This window comes from Oncorhynchus kisutch, linkage group LG7 (genome assembly GCF_002021735.2).
Source record: "Oncorhynchus kisutch isolate 150728-3 linkage group LG7, Okis_V2, whole genome shotgun sequence".
Classification (NCBI taxonomy): Eukaryota; Metazoa; Chordata; class Actinopteri; order Salmoniformes; family Salmonidae; genus Oncorhynchus; species Oncorhynchus kisutch.
This window is the reverse complement of record NC_034180.2, coordinates 7863318-7879084: the sequence shown is the minus strand read 5'-3', so window position 1 is coordinate 7879084 and position 15767 is coordinate 7863318. Positions and strand designations below refer to the sequence as shown.

The 15767-nt window shown below is 42.0% G+C and overlaps 1 protein-coding gene across 4 annotated transcripts in view; it reads right to left on the bottom strand.

The window, feature by feature from the left end:
* The window catches only part of LOC109894763 (phospholipid-transporting ATPase ABCA1-like), a 40576-nt gene extending 25338 nt beyond the window's left edge, over positions 1–15238 (bottom strand). For all 4 annotated transcript variants that reach the window (XM_031828103.1, XM_031828104.1, XM_031828106.1 and 1 more), the window contains exons 1-7: positions 15088–15238; positions 12667–12772; positions 11345–11438; positions 8491–8632; positions 8115–8233; positions 1931–2052; positions 744–935 (exon numbers count right to left, since the gene is read on the bottom strand). In XM_031828103.1, the coding sequence (XP_031683963.1) occupies positions 744–935; positions 1931–2052; positions 8115–8233; positions 8491–8632; positions 11345–11438; positions 12667–12732 (735 nt within the window). In that variant the 5' untranslated portion in view covers positions 12733–12772; positions 15088–15238. The remainder of the gene's footprint in view (positions 1–743; positions 936–1930; positions 2053–8114; positions 8234–8490; positions 8633–11344; positions 11439–12666; positions 12773–15087) is intronic.
* Positions 15239–15767: the final 529 nt, after the last annotated feature.

Here is a 15767-nt window from a genome sequence, read left to right as displayed (position 1 = left end):
CTGTGTGTGTGTGTGTGTGTGGTGTGTGTATGTGCGTGCATGCGTGGGTTGTGTGTGCGTGCGTGTGTGTGTGTGTGTGTGTGTGTGCGTGTGTGTGTGCGTGCATGTGGTGTGTGTGTGGTGTGTGTGCGTGTGCACGTGTGTGTGTGTGTGTGTGTGTGTGTGTGTGTGTGTGTGTGTGTGTGTGTGTGTGTGTGTGTGTCAGTGCCAGTGTCAGTGCCAAAAAGTCTATATTCAGACACTTGGCACAACAGGGTTCACAGCCTCCCCAACCCCCATTACAAGAAAGGGACAAGGGACGCATTCATTGTCAATCTAATGTTTTGTGACCGGAACAGGATTTATTCTTCTTATGCGATAAGAACAGAAACCTTGTACAGAAACAGGGATTGGTTAAGTCCTGACCCTAAATGGTAATCATGCCAGGGAACATGATGTTCTCTTTATCAGAAGAAAGAAGGTTTGGTGTCAGCAGGCTAAATTATCCCGTCATAAAGTGTGTGTGAAAGTGAGTGCAAAAGGGAATAGCCTATTCAGTTTGTCTGACTGACCAATCATTTAATAATACATTGATTGAACAAATTAAGATTAGCTAGGTCTATAGCATTGTCTTATTAGGCGTACACTGTTAAATCCCCCAGTGTTAAAGCCCCCAGTGTTAAAGTGTTCAGTGTTAAAGCCCCCGATGTTAAAGTGTTCAGTGTTAAGTTTTAAAAAGTGTTAGTATTTTAAGTGTTTCTTACCCGTATGGGTTTCATGAAGTCCAGGTTGGACAGGAAGTGGTCCTGGGCCTTGTTCAGCCAATCAGGGGAGGCCTTGCAGATGATGTCTTGAGTGAGCCGTGACACATTCTTGTCGGAGATGGTCACAAACTCCTCCAGAGAAGTGGTGTTACACATATCTCTAAGATGGACGCCGAAACCTCCAATCAGGACCTGGTAGATAACATGAAATTATATTTCAGGGATCAAGTTCTTGCAGTTGAGAAACGGAAAAAAAAATGTGTTGCGAGGATGTCGGGGAGAATTGTGATTTCAAGCTTTAACTGTGACAACTTTCACGATGAATGCCTAGTCAGGAATGATTTGGCAAATGTGTTTTGAATCATTTATCATCACAGGAAAGCTGTTGTCATGTCACTGCTCGTAGTATTACTGCCTCTAGAGGCATTACAAAACTGTTCTAAAATGTTCCTATGACTCAAACAAAGATGTTTGTGGGAATGTTATTTCTAACCTATCAGAAACACTTTGGAAACACAATTTTTTTTAAATTATATTCCAGGAAGATATTTGCTTGTGGAATGACCCATAAATAAAATACATTTTCATTTTTCTACATTTCCACATGGCCATAGCTATTGCACAACATGGTCAACAACTAAACATATGAAAAATGTGCACAGTGCAGCTTTTCAGTCATGCATGGGGAGGCTGTCTGTGGAAAAAGGGCAGAGAGGGGGGGGGGGCTGATGGGTAATAAAACATCTACAGTGGGGGTGGAATATGGTTAATAGATCCACCGCATGCGTGTGAGCCCCTTCTCCGCACATGCTCACTGTGAGGCAGACAGAAGATGGAGGAGAGATGGAGGGCGGAGCAAAAGTAATGTGACTACTGCCCTCCAAATACAGACAGTGATGAATATCTGCTGAAACTGAGCTTAATTCTTTTCCCCGAGAAAGAGGATGACATGAGCCACAGACTTGGTTCTCATCCCCCTTTCATTACACGGTGTTACGAGTTTAGCCGTCTCGCGGTATATATAGTTACCGTCGGTCCGATACCAGCAAACCAAGGTCATGGCATGTGTGACTGCCTTTTAAAAAGGTACTCGATGTGGTGACAAACGGGAGAGATCGGCCTTCTATTTTCACAAACGGGAGAGATCGGCCTTCTATTTTCTCTTCGCACACAGTCAATATGTTTACCTTCTCTAGGTTGAGGTCAGCCTCGACAATCTGCTGGACGGCGTGATGGGATAGGGAGGCGTTGCGATGCAGGAACGACGATAAGGTCTCCTTATCACGGAGAAAGTCCTTCAGCTTGAAACCTGGAATGGGATGACGGGGATGCACATTCAACAGACTGCCTAGGAACACTGCGCTGCATGATTAGAAACAGATCTATTTAAAAAATGACAGAAATATGTTTTTACGGATAGAATTGTGATTTAGCGTCGAAACTCATCATCTTGAATAGAGAAATGATTGTCTATTATCTGGGGAAACTCCAAATACACAGCGTTACTTGGGTGAAAACTGTAAAGTCCTCAATACTATGGTATAATAGAAATATTATACTAATACACTGGCATGGACAGAATGGAGTGATACAGTGAGGGGGAGACATATCATGGACACAGTCTACCCCGCTCAGGGGGCTTTTGTGTTCACTGGGTCAGAACATTCCAGAGAAGTCATCTCCGCTTAAAAAACAGTTGAAGTCAGCTCAGCACTCTGCTGCTTCGCACTCCGCAGCTGGGGTTACTCTAGGGCGTTCCACTTTGGCCCAAATACTGGGTGAGAGTACTGGGCTCCTCACTTTTCACTCTGTCCCGTCCCTTCCTTCCCAGCTTGAATTGGAAATATCCTTACTTAAACGTTAGTTAGCACAGTGACAAGAGTAGCTGCCGGATACATGGTAAAGTAGGAGCATTACCCCTTGGGGGGTGGGGTGGGGTGGGCTACTAGAAGGGAGTGTTACCCATAACTAGGGCCAAGGAGTTTTTCTTGATCAGAACCCTAACCCTATACTCTTAGAAACAAGTTATACCTAGAACTTTGTCTGTCCCTGTAAGGAGAACCATTTTGGGTTCCAGGTAAAACTCAACTGTTTACACGATCTAGACAGGAAACACTTAGCTGCTCCAGAGGCTCCTGGGAGCAGGTCAAAGGGGACGTGATGTGTGTTGTAGAGATATCCCCAGAGCATAGAGACGACCCCAGAGCATAGAGACGACCCCAGAGCAAATAACCAGGGAGTGGTAATGAGCTCTAATCATCCTGACTTCAGGAAACAAGAGACTGGAGATGTGCCCTAACAACATCACTGAGTGAGAGTACTGCCGTGAAAGACCAGAGGGATAGCCCCAAAAGGTACCGTCTATCTGCACTTGGGTCCTAACTACTGAGTGAGAGTACAACCATACATGAAAGAGGAATAGCCCCAAAAGGTAACGCCCATCTGCACTTGGGCCCTAACTACTGAGTGAGAGTACAACCATACATGAAAGAGGAATAGCCCCAAATGGTATCGTCTATCTGCACTTGGCTTAGGTGGTTAGTATGCTGTGTCTTTGACCTACCAAAACAATAACAAGTAGGCTACAACAATACGAGACAGACTGCCATCCAGGCTTGTCACTACTTTATAGGCATGAGGAGACATATGTTTAACATGTTCCCAAACTTCTCTGACTCAACAAACAACCTACAATCAGACAAACAAAATGTCCGCCTTTGCCAAGCGTGACAAATGACAGTTGGCTACAGATCATTTCAGGTTGATAGAAAAAGTGGAACAAACGTACTGACTGAGAGGGTCGTGGTCAACTGAGGCCCGAACGACCCACCCTGTTTCCCATAGGGATCTGAACAAAAGTAGTGCACTATATGGGGACACAGAAGATGATGGTCCTGACTGACTGAGTCTAATAACCTGAGAGAAGGAAGCTGCCTGTGGTGTTACTCAACAGAACAAAAATGGGAAATGAGAGTCTGACTGATTTGGAACTTGACCACCCGACAGGGGGGGGGGGGGGGGGGGGAGACAAACAATGTGGGACACTAGGCAAGCCAGAACTCTTTGAGAAGGAGAATTGTGCGTGCGCGCGTCCTTGCGTCAGTGGGAAGAGAACCGAGAGGAGTTTAGAGACCTTCGAAAGAACAAACGACCCACCTAAGAAACCTTTCAGACAGTCAGTCTGGCTGACACATCAACCCATTACATTAAAACTAGTCTGGGTTACAAACCGAAAAGACAAACGCAAGCAGCAGCATATCGATGTCTAGCATATAAAACATACAGCCAAGTGAGAGAAGAGTAAAGTGGATATATTTCAGGAATAAGATTAAAGTGCTTCCGTTGTGACACGAGGCACTAATTCTAATTCTAGCGCCAACATGAACTTTCTCCCCTTTGACATAACGGCACTTCACTGTAAGGCTTCATATAGTGGAAGGATTTTTAGAGAGGGTCGATGCAGAGCTGTGATCTGCTCCTAGACTCCTTTTAAACACTGAAGTAACCAATTGTAACACTGGTTGCTTTTAAGTCCTGATATTCAAACTGGTATTTTTAACACGGATACATTTCTCCACGTTTGGCCAGATTGTTCACGTGACTTGTTTTATTTGCATACAATATAATTATGCTGGAATTAGCTATTACACAATAGTGTTTGACACAGTCTTCATGAACTGAATATATCAGGTAATATCTTAACTAGGCTCTGAAAGGAAGCCTAGGTGAGAAGTTATACTGCAGGAGTAGATTGACGATAAATGCATGTTGGAGGGGGAATGTGAAATACTACTCAGACCAAAGTGGGGTCAGTGAGTTCTGTTTTGAAGCGATTAATCTTTTAGTGGTAGGCCTATGTTAGTCTCTGAACTACTCTTTTCTCAATGTAAAATAGTGATAGTATGGTTACCACAGACAGCTCATTTATGCTCCTTTATGTAATAATGATAATAATAATAATAATAATAATTTGCTAGCTCTAAAATGTGTCAGCTTGATGGTTTAACAGTAGTGTTAGCGTTAGCCTTGATGGTTTAACAGTGGTGTTAGCGTTAGCCTTGATGGTTTAACAGTGGTGTTAGCGTTAGCGTTAATGGTTTAACAGTGGTGTTAGCGTTAGCCTTGATGGTTTAAACACTTCTTTGGGAAGTGGGGGGCAGCATTCACTTTTAGATGAATAGCGTGCCCAGAGTAAACTGCCTCCTACTCAGTCCCAGATGCTAATATATGCATATTATTATTAGTATTGGATAGCAAACACTCTGAAGTTTCTAAAACTGTTTGAATGATGTCTGTGAGTATAACAGAACTCATATGGCAGGTAAGCACCTGAGAAAAAATCCAAACCGGAAGTGGGAAATCTGAGGTTTGTCGTTTTTGAACTCAGCCCCTATCGAATACACAGTGGGATATGGGTCATCTTGCACTTCCTAAGGCTTCCACTAGGCGTCAACCATCTTTAGAACGTTGTTTCAGTCTTTTACTGTGAAGGGGGGCCGGATGAGAGCTGTTTGACTAAGGGGGTCTGGCAGCAGCCTCGTTCTCAGTCACGCGCATTTCACATGAGAGGTAGCTCTCATTCCATTGCTTTTCTACAGACAATGGAATTCTCTGGTTGGAACATTATTGAACATTTATGATGAAAACATCCTAAAGATTGGTTCTATACTTAGTTTGACAAGTTTCTACGACCTGTAATATAACTTTTTGAACTTTTCGTCCGACTGGACCTGAACGCGCGTTTGGATTTGTTTACCAAACACCCTAACAAAATAAGCTATTTGGACATAATTGATGGACTTTATGGAACAAATCAAACATTTATTCGAACTGGGATTCCTGGGAGTGCATTCTGATGAAGATCATCAAAGGTAAGTGAGTATTTATAATGCTATTTCTGACTAATGTTGACTGTGCAACATGGCGGATATTTCTTTTGGCTGTTTTGGGCTCTGAGCGCCGTACTCAGATTATGCTTTTTCCGCAAAGTTAAAAAAGAAATCTGACAGCGGTTGCATTAAGGAGAAGTTTGTCTTTATTTCCATGTATAACACATGTATTTTCATCAACATTTATAATGAGTATTTCTGTAAATGCATGTGGCTCTGCAAAATCACTGCATGTTTTGGAACTACTGAATGTAACACGCCAATGTAAAATGAGATTTTTGGATATAAATATGCACTTTACCCAACAAAACATACATGTATTGTGTAACATGAAGTCCTATGAGTGTCATCTGATGAAGATCATCAAAGGTTAGTGATTAACTTGATCTATATTTGTGCTTTTTGTGACTCCTCTCTTTGGCTGGATAAATGGCAGGGTTTTTCTGTGACTTGGTGGTGACCTAACATAATAGTTTGTGGAGCTTTCGCTGTAAAGCATTTTTGAAATCAGACACTGTGGCTGGATTAATGAGAATTTTAGATTTAAAATGGTGCCTAATACTTGTATGTTTGAGAAATTTGATTTATGAGCTTTCTGTTGATTTGTATTTGGCGCCCTGCAATTTCATTGGCTGTTGGCGAGGAACACCGTTCCCAGACAGGTTAACAGTGGTGTCAGCGTTAGCCTTGATGAGGTGCCATGAGGCTCATCCAGCAGCTGATGTTACCTAATTAGGGAATTCAACCAAAATAAGTCAATTAATGGTCAATGTCAGTTGTACGTTGAAATATGACATTGGTATAATGTTAATTCAACGTGTTTTGCCCAGTGGGTAGGTAATATGTATGGCAGATATGTACATAGGGGTGTGGGGACTGGGACACCTCAGGACTCAAGGGAAAGATACTATCATCAACCTGATTTCCTCAAATACCTTTCCCCCACTCTTCCTGGGCCAAAGTCATGACAGCCCCATGTATTTTCCACTCTGAAAATGGCAGCTCAGCAAGAACTAAAAGCTAACATTACAGTATCCATTAAATCTGTGGAGCAGTGTGCAGAAGTTTATTTTCAATGGTATTCATTTTTTTTCCTGCTGGTAATACGATTACTTATTCACCATCTAAAATGAGATGGACAGTCACGTGAGGGGAGACCAGAGCACATAATGACCCTCAAACAGGATGCAGACACATTCCAAGCCCGGGGTTGGTCCAGTTCAGACACAGAGATAGCAGTCAGAACATTGAAGGGCCAGTTAGTTTAAATCTGTATCCTGTTGTGATGGGTGGGCCCAGGGAGGTCTTCCTGCTACTTAAAAAGAGTTAGAACAGGACAGGGGCACTGCCCCCTGTTTGGCCCAGCAGCAACCTCCCCACCCAAGGACTGGCATGGACTGATTACACCAATGCTATGCCACCCATAGAAATCGAATTACTAGAAGGGACAAAGCCTGGTCCCATATTTGTTTTTGCCATCTAGCCAACTCCCAGCAGATCTGGGACCAGGCTAACAAAGCCCCTCAGACCACCGCGCTTTTGATTGGATTACTCATGAATCGTAGAACAATCAATGAATCGTAGAACATTGACTGGAATGAGAACGTCCATTCTAATAACTCTATTTCTATGCTGCCAACCTGCACCCATTGCCCTCCATTACGAGCCAAACGGCCCCATTTTGATTAGGAGCTGTATGGTCGCCAGTAATCTGCTTTTCTTCGCATTAGGAATTTGGGGTTTCATGGAGGCCATTAAAATCTAAGCATGACATTTGCTCTGAACTCTCTGCACCGCACTGCCCCAGGAAAACGAGGACTTCACCATCAAACAAGTCTCAAGTTCAGTACTATGTGCTTCAAGTCGACAGCGTGTGCCCTACGTCTATGGCTATGAGGCATGTACAGATAGGTGATCATACATACCTACTGAAAAACTAGGCTAATCAAACTCAGATCAGTATGCGTGCTATGCGTCTATTGCTCAGGGCCTATGTACGCAGGTGGGCACAGGCTTAGGATCAGATTCAGTAACATCACATGCAGAAACAAACATAAAATGTGATGTCATACAGTATATAAACAATACGTACAAATATAGAAATCAGCGTAAATTTATGGACAGTTCATCAACGAAAAGGTTATCCATGCACATCCCACTGGGCACAGATGGAATTTCAACACCTAGTTTTCATTTACATTTGGTTGAGTTGTCAACTAACGTGAATTCAACATGAAATCAACAAGAAAAATGTAACCATGTCGTTGAATTTAAGTTAAAAGTTGAGTGAAAAAAGACAAACTTCCCGTACGTTGATGACTTTTTGCAAATCCAATCAGATTTCCACGTTGATTCAACATCCTCACTTTGCATTTCTTTGTTGAAATGACATGGAAACAACGTTGATTCAACCAGTTGGTTGCCCAGTGGGATGCATCTTTAAGTCTGTAGCTCAGGGTCTATGTACTGTGATCTGTCCTACCTGCCGTGTTGCTCTGTAGTTTCCCCAGAGCCCGCACCAGAACTTTGTAGCCCTCAAAGCTCTTGTCATTCTGGCTGTAGAGGAGGATCTTCTTGGCATCGATGAACAGACGGGAGATTCTGTGTTTCATAGAGAGACGATTAGACGACGTGAGGAACAACGGTGGTAAAACACACATGCTGATCCTCTGGGGTTGAGGGTCTGAAAGGAGGAACAATGCTCCTTGTGGCACGGTCCATTATTTCAAATGTTTTAATGTCTTAGCTTACATTGTTTACTTGGTTGTTTGTCACAGACATGACTAATCAAATCATTCTATCAAATCAGTCAATGTTAAAGAATTTTTAAAAGGGTCAGTTCTCCGGGATGAACTCACATAGAATCGTTGAAGTTGCCCACCAGCCCTGGGCTCTCTCCTGGTGTGGGGTGGCGGAAGCAGGGGTTGTTGGCGTTACAGATGATCCCTTGTACCCAGGGCAAGGTGCCCGCCGAGGGCATGGCCTTGTTGGGGAAATGGCCTGGAAGGGGACAAATAGGGAAGGTTCAATGATCGACACCACTCTACCTCACAATATCTCCCTATGTAGCTGCCCAGATGGCCACTGAAGTCAAATGATTATGTTGGGTAAACAATGGCAGAGCAAGGAGGACTGAGTGAAACTCCATTTCAGCTTGGCTCAATTCAGAAGATCGAAAATAACAGCCAGGCGGACATCTTGGTTTAGCAAGAGTACAGTACAACGGGGGACCTCGCGTGGGCACGGATTCCTCGTGTACTCTTGAGGAACTGTGTTGTCTAACAGAGAGGCCAAGGCTGCGTCCCAAACAGCACCTTATTCCGCAAGTGCTCTGGCCAAAAGTACTGCACTATTTTGGGAAACAGGGTGCCATCTGGGACGGAGACCAAGAGAGATGGGGGGGAGGGGGCGTTATTTGGTGAATAATTGCCTCAGTGAACTACATGACTCATGTGACCGTTGGATCAACATTCACTTTCAGTGACGAGCCAAAAAGAGGTTATAAGCAAACCGTTATCTGCTGCTGTACAGTAGCCCAGCAGATTGTGAGGCAATCAAATAGAGTAGGACTATTTAGCATGACCCAGTCCTGAGGTCAATACTGGTGAGTTCAATGGGTGAAATCAAGTATTACTATCTACGGCCGAGTTAACTAGTGTTGACAGGTTTGACCATCAACAAAATGGTGACGTGCACATTCTGTAAACAGGATGTTACAGAAGTATTCCCGTTTTCCTTTTTTGTCAATGTGTGTGTGTGTGTTTGTGTGGATCTGACAAGCCTTTGTAGTAACACTTGAATAGTTATTTCACATTCCACCGTTATGGTATCATACAGTGAGTTTAATAGCCTAGCCTACTGGCCTGCTATCCAACCTACACTGAGTGTACAAAACATTTTGAACACCTGCTTTGTCCATGACATAAACTGCCCGGGTGAATCCAGGTGAACGCTATGATCCCTTATTGATATCACTTGTTAAATCCATTTAAAAAGCAGTGTAGATGAATGGGAGGAGACAGGTTAAAGAAGGATTTTTAAGCCTTGAGACAATTAAGACATGGATTGTGTGTGTGCCATTCAGAGGGTGAATGGGAAAGACAAAATATGTAAGTGCCTTTGAACGGGGTATGGTAGGTACCAGGCGCACTGGTTTGAGTGTGTCAAGAATTGCAACGCTGCTGGAATTTCCACGTTCAACAAAAACGTGTATCAAGAATGGTCCACCACCAAAAGGATATCCAGCCAACTTGACACAACTGTGGGAAGCATTGGAGTCAACTTGGGCCAGCATCCCTGTGGAACGCTTTCGACACCTTGCAGGGTCCATGCCCAATTCATTTAAAGGGGGTGCAACTTAATATTAGACAGCCGTTCCTAATGTTTTGTACACTCAGTGTATATCTGTATTATACAGGAGGGCAAAGGCATAGCCTTCTGACCTGGTGAAATACAGTATGTATGTCCCAAATAGCACCCTATTCTCTATGGACCCTAGTCAAAAGTACTGCACTATATAGGGAATAGGATGCCAATTGGGATGAAACCAAGATCTTTACTGGAGACCTGTATTGACAAGATAGAGATAAGGAGGGCAATAGAAAGTATAGCAGCTTTACATCCTTCTACTGACGTCCATTGATGTGAACAAACATATTACACAGTCCAGTGTTGTTGGAGTCTTACTGGTATACATTTAAATTCAGGAAGTTCATTTAATGGAGATTCATTTATTATTGTTTTCGGGTGAATCTTGCAATAATTCAATTTCATTTGGTGCTCTGATTTTACCGAGAGAAACAATTCCATTTTAGCTTCTAACTTTAGCTTCTAACTCAAAGTTGAGAATAAATGATCTGTGTAAGTAACAAACTGTTCCCAGAGCTGTTATTGTGTAATACAGGCCAGCGGGTCAATATATCAAATATTGACCTACCGAGTTGGATATTGACCAACTGATTGGGATGTTTTTAAGAAAACTGTATAGAAGGAAGACCTTGGCTTGGGATGAGACATGGCAGGTAAGGATATTAATGTACTCTTCTCTGCATTGACATTTATTGGACAATAAAACATTTTTTCTTCCTTTCCAGTAGGCCTATGGAACATTTCCACGTGTTCACACAGCCCACAATTTTTTTACCCCTCATCCATTGTTCTAGAATAACTAAATCCATTGGGACACATTTCTTGTGGGAATCTCCTGCCTTCCACTGTTCTGTTGTGACTATCTGTCTTTGATACGAACAGTAATGTCCTTTAAAAATGATGAGCTCTCTCTTTCCCTGAAGTATCTTTTGTCTGTATTGCTTTGCTTTCCAAAGACTCTTGGACTCAATAAACGCTAGTGGCCTATGATGTAAAGGACAACTGTCGAGCATCCTGTTGTCCTCCATCTTGTGATCTGACTCATCTAACTACAAAGAGTGAGAAACGGGAACAAATGATGACAGGAAACAGCATTTGGACCAAATGTCATGAGACCTCTAGTGCGTCACTACTTACCCGGCCGAGACACTAACATTTTTCTTTAATTGCCTCATTATAACTGAGTGAATAAATCACCATAAACAAGGCTAGATTTGAGTCAATTTGAACAATTCAAATTCTAAAAGCTTTATTGTCCTTCAGATGTACATAAAACAGAAAATCATCTTTCACAGGCGAATACATTGTGATTTCAGGCACTCTGTGTATGTGTGGGCTACTTACACTCATGTTGCTCGTAGGGCGGGTAATGCATCCTCACAGATATGAGGATGAAGAAGATGAAGAGCGGCCATATTATCTCGATAATTAGCTGGAGCTGAAAAGGAAGTTCAGAAGGTCGATGAGAGGCTGATAAACTCAGTCAACAAACAGCATTCAAACAGTGAAACTAATACCATAGTAAGGATGTCTGGTCTCCCTACAGAAAAACCCATTTGGAAATTTCAATCATACAATCATGTGTTGTTTATTTGGGGAAAAACAGCAGATAAGGAGGAATCTTTGAACCTGAAATTGTTTGCAAAGTAGGGTGGCCATGGATGTAACAAAAATTTGACGAAAAAAATGCATTGAATGTTTCAGTGTCCTAGAGCAGTGGTTCCCAACCAGGGGTACTTGGCCTACCCACGAGGGGATACTTCAGGGGTACTCCGGGTAGAGAAAAATGCACTTGGTGATACAATAACCAAAAAAGGTTGGGAACCACTGTCCAAGAGTAGACAACCCACCTCTAAGCTTTCTTTGTGTACTTTAGTCTACAATCCAGGTTACAAATTTATTGACTATATTGGATGGGTCATTTTGATTCTAAATGAGACATTTCCTCAATTACAATTAAAATCTAGGATCCCCTTTAGAATGGACTGGTCCTGCATTACAATGGAAGTGGGTCATTCCACAAACCACTATGAGGGAGTCAGGCAGCCATTAAGGGGTTTATCAGCTGTTGGCAAATATATTATAATCTTTATCCTAGCTAAGACTGGGAGTGGAAAGGGAGAAGGGTTGGTTGGGTGGACATATGTCCACAACAGCTGCTGTCCTCCCAGCCCCATCCTCACAGAGCATTGGTCAAATGGAGGCTGGGGATCTGTTCTATAAATGTATCTTGTTCTTAGATTCTTCTGAGAGATTTTGAGGTTTAACAGTTTGATGACATGATAAGGCGACGGTGTAATTTAAAATGTTCCAGAATCCAAACCTTTTTTTGCGGAAATGTGTACTTGAGAGAGCACTTAAAACTCCTCTGTGCTACCATTGACGCCCTGCTGCGTTGATGTCATCGACGGTCTGAACATCCTCAATGATTCAAAGGATAAATAATGTCCATTCAACGGGTGTTTCACAATCTCATTCCTTTTACCAATAAATAGAAGATGCTATTCTTTGTGTGAATTGGCCACACAAACGACAATAGTAACACATTGTATTTCTACTAAACCTTGTAACCACTAAAGCTTATTATTCCACTTTGCCCCATGCTCCCCTTATCTCACAGAATCTACGTGGGGTTGATAGACTTGTTCTATATAGTAGCTACTTACTGTCTGTCTCCGTCTGTAGGTGAAGTTCTTCCACAGCAGTAAGCCCAGTTGAGTAGAGATGGCCATCTCGCCTCAGGGACCTATGCTACAGCCGTCCAGCTCCCAACTGCAGAGCACAGTGACAACACAGTGAGACTCGGGGACCTTTTCCTACTGCTTTTGAGCTCCCAACTGCAGACACGCAGCACAGTGAGACCAGAGAAGCAGGCTGTTTGAGTCCACTAGACACCTCGCCACTCATAGGTCAAAGTCCAACCAAATATAACCATCAGATTCCCCAATGGATACTAGACTGTATTAACCAATCGGGGAAGTTTTTACTCTGTGCACTGGTGGCATTTCCAGAATTGAGAGATTCAGTGTCTGTTACAACAACAACAAAAAACACACACAAGGACTTTTGGATCTTCAAACAGTCAGTGGATACTCGGCAAGTGAAGGTGTGCCACCCACACAATATAACACAAAAAAGACTAATATCTAAACTACCAGATGTTCTCATAATATGACATTTCAATTCAATCCAGCAATTGCGATACAGAAATGAACAATCCCTACAATTGCATGAGGCAAATGCTGTTACTATTTATCTAATTATATAGCCAGCTGTATTATTAAATACTTTCAGATGCAACAGAGTTTTTAGGACATGAATGGGTCTCTGTGTGGCTCAGTTGGTAAGAGTGCCGGTGCATGCAATGCCAAGGTTGTGGGTTTGATTCCCACGGGGAACAGAATGCAATGAAAAGGTTTGCACTTTTTTCGCTCAGGGTAAGAGTGTCCTTTTAATGTAGTCCTTTTAGTCTGAACTTGCCATTCAATCAATTTTGGGGAGGCTGGTGGCCTAGTGGTTAGGGCGTTGGACTAGTAACCGAAAGGTTGTAAAATCAAATCCCCGAGCTGACGAGGTAAAAATCTGTCGTTCTGCCCCTGAACAAGGCAGTTAAACCCACTGTTCCTAGGCTGTCATTATATAAAAAAAAATCTTAACTGACGATGATGGCGATGCAACAAGCTCTCAAACAATTGGAATGTCTATTCTCGAGACGAATGAAGGACCAGCAGGCTACGCAGGTAACATTTCATTAGTAGCCTGGGTGGATGGATAGCCTATTCAAAAGATGTAATTTGGCAAAATCGGTATGATCGTCTATCTCGGGGCCCGGCATAATAAAAACAGATGTTCTAATGAACAGATCTTGTATTGGTTACATTGGAAGTCGTTGTTTTTCCATCAGCTTCAACGCATACCATAACAAACCACTACAGTAGGCCTAGAAGTTGTAAACAACAGCCTCTGCAAATTAATCAATGCGGTTGCCTGGTGCAGAGTTGCTCTAGGATAATGCCATATCCATATGATGATCATATTTTTTAAATCCAAATTAATCAATGCGGTTGCCTTTTTATCCAATTGCCTGTTATTGTTTCAACTACGTCTCAAAACATTGCAAAAATCATTCAGAATATGAACATCTTACAAAGGCTAAAATAACAAAATTATGCAATGCTTTGATGAAACAGGCTATGAAAAAAACGAATGAATAACAATATGACAACCACTATGGTCAACGATGGATCGACAAAAAAAACATAATTGCATAACCCGTTTGGTAAACATCTCCTTCCTTAACTACAACATCAAGCCTGAATCAATGAATCAGAAACAAGCATTCTTTAAAACAATAACACAATTTCACTATAAAAACAATTACACAATCTAAGACGTTACATTCTATAATTGTAATCGAATGTCAACCATATCAGTGCAATATAATTATCGAAATCATTTCAGAACTTCATGCTGGATGTTTCATTGTTTCAAGAGGAAGGGGTTACTTTCGGTCATTCAGCGTAACGCAGCCTCTTCCATACAATGAACAGCAACAGATGCTGTAGCCAATACACTGTATTCATCAAACACAATACGGTAATATGCGATAGAGGACATTAAATACACGACCCACAGTTTGTCATCTTACCCATCCTACCAAAAACCTCATAAATGCATACGTTATTCAATACATTTGATTAAGGATAAACACTGGAAATCATGTGCTGATTGTTGTGAACAATGTCGAAATACACGACCCACAGTTTGTCATCTTACCCATCCTACCAAAAACCTCATAAATGCATAAGTTATTCAATACATTTGATTAAGGATAAACACTGGAAATCATGTGCTGATTGTTGTGAACAATGTCGCGTACTATACAGGCGCGGAGGCAAAGATGCGCTTTTGTTTTGAAAAGATTTACAGACTGAATCAAACAACCATATACATCCGCAACCATACAGATCCGTTCTGTACATATCAAATAATAAAGTTCCTTTAGGATGTTGCATGACACAAGGCATATCACCCACAGAGCCACTTAACAAAGAAACAACAAAAACGAATAAAGAAAAACAACCGACCTTTTCCCCTAATGCTGCGAAATTCCAATTCTTCAATGTTCATCAAATATAATTCCTTGAATTGGAAAATGTCCAATGGACGCTTTTGTATTCGCCTTTTCACGACCGTTATTGTCTTCGCTGCTCTGTATCTGGTTCTAACAGAACAGCTTTTTTTCTCCTCCAAGCTTTTATAGGGGCAGCCAATGCAGCCGCTTTCGGAAGAGGAAAGGTAACTCGCGGTCAAAAGGATCCAAGGCTGGTTGTGTTGCTGTCTCCTTAAACGGGACGCACGTGTAGAGAAAAAAAAACGGCTCTTAAGAGGGCTACGGCGCCCTATACATATTTATTTCGGTATTGAATCCGTCCATGCAATGTATATAATCATTTTATGATTGTGTAATTGTAATATCTGTATAATACTCTAATTTGTGGTTGAAAACAAGTGCTCAGTCTTGTCAGTGGCCATTGGGGACATAATCGAGTCCAATAAATACCAGTATTCTATGACAGACTCTAAATGTAGATTCAATCTGAAGGCATATCAGTTCACACACTTTATAAAAATAGAATTCTGTTTTATCCTTTTGAAATATAATTCTATATTGTTTGAACTTCAGATTTAACGTCCATTTAGAGTCTGTCATAGCATATTGATATTTATTGACCCAAAGACCATTCCACCTCAGTGACTTTGACTA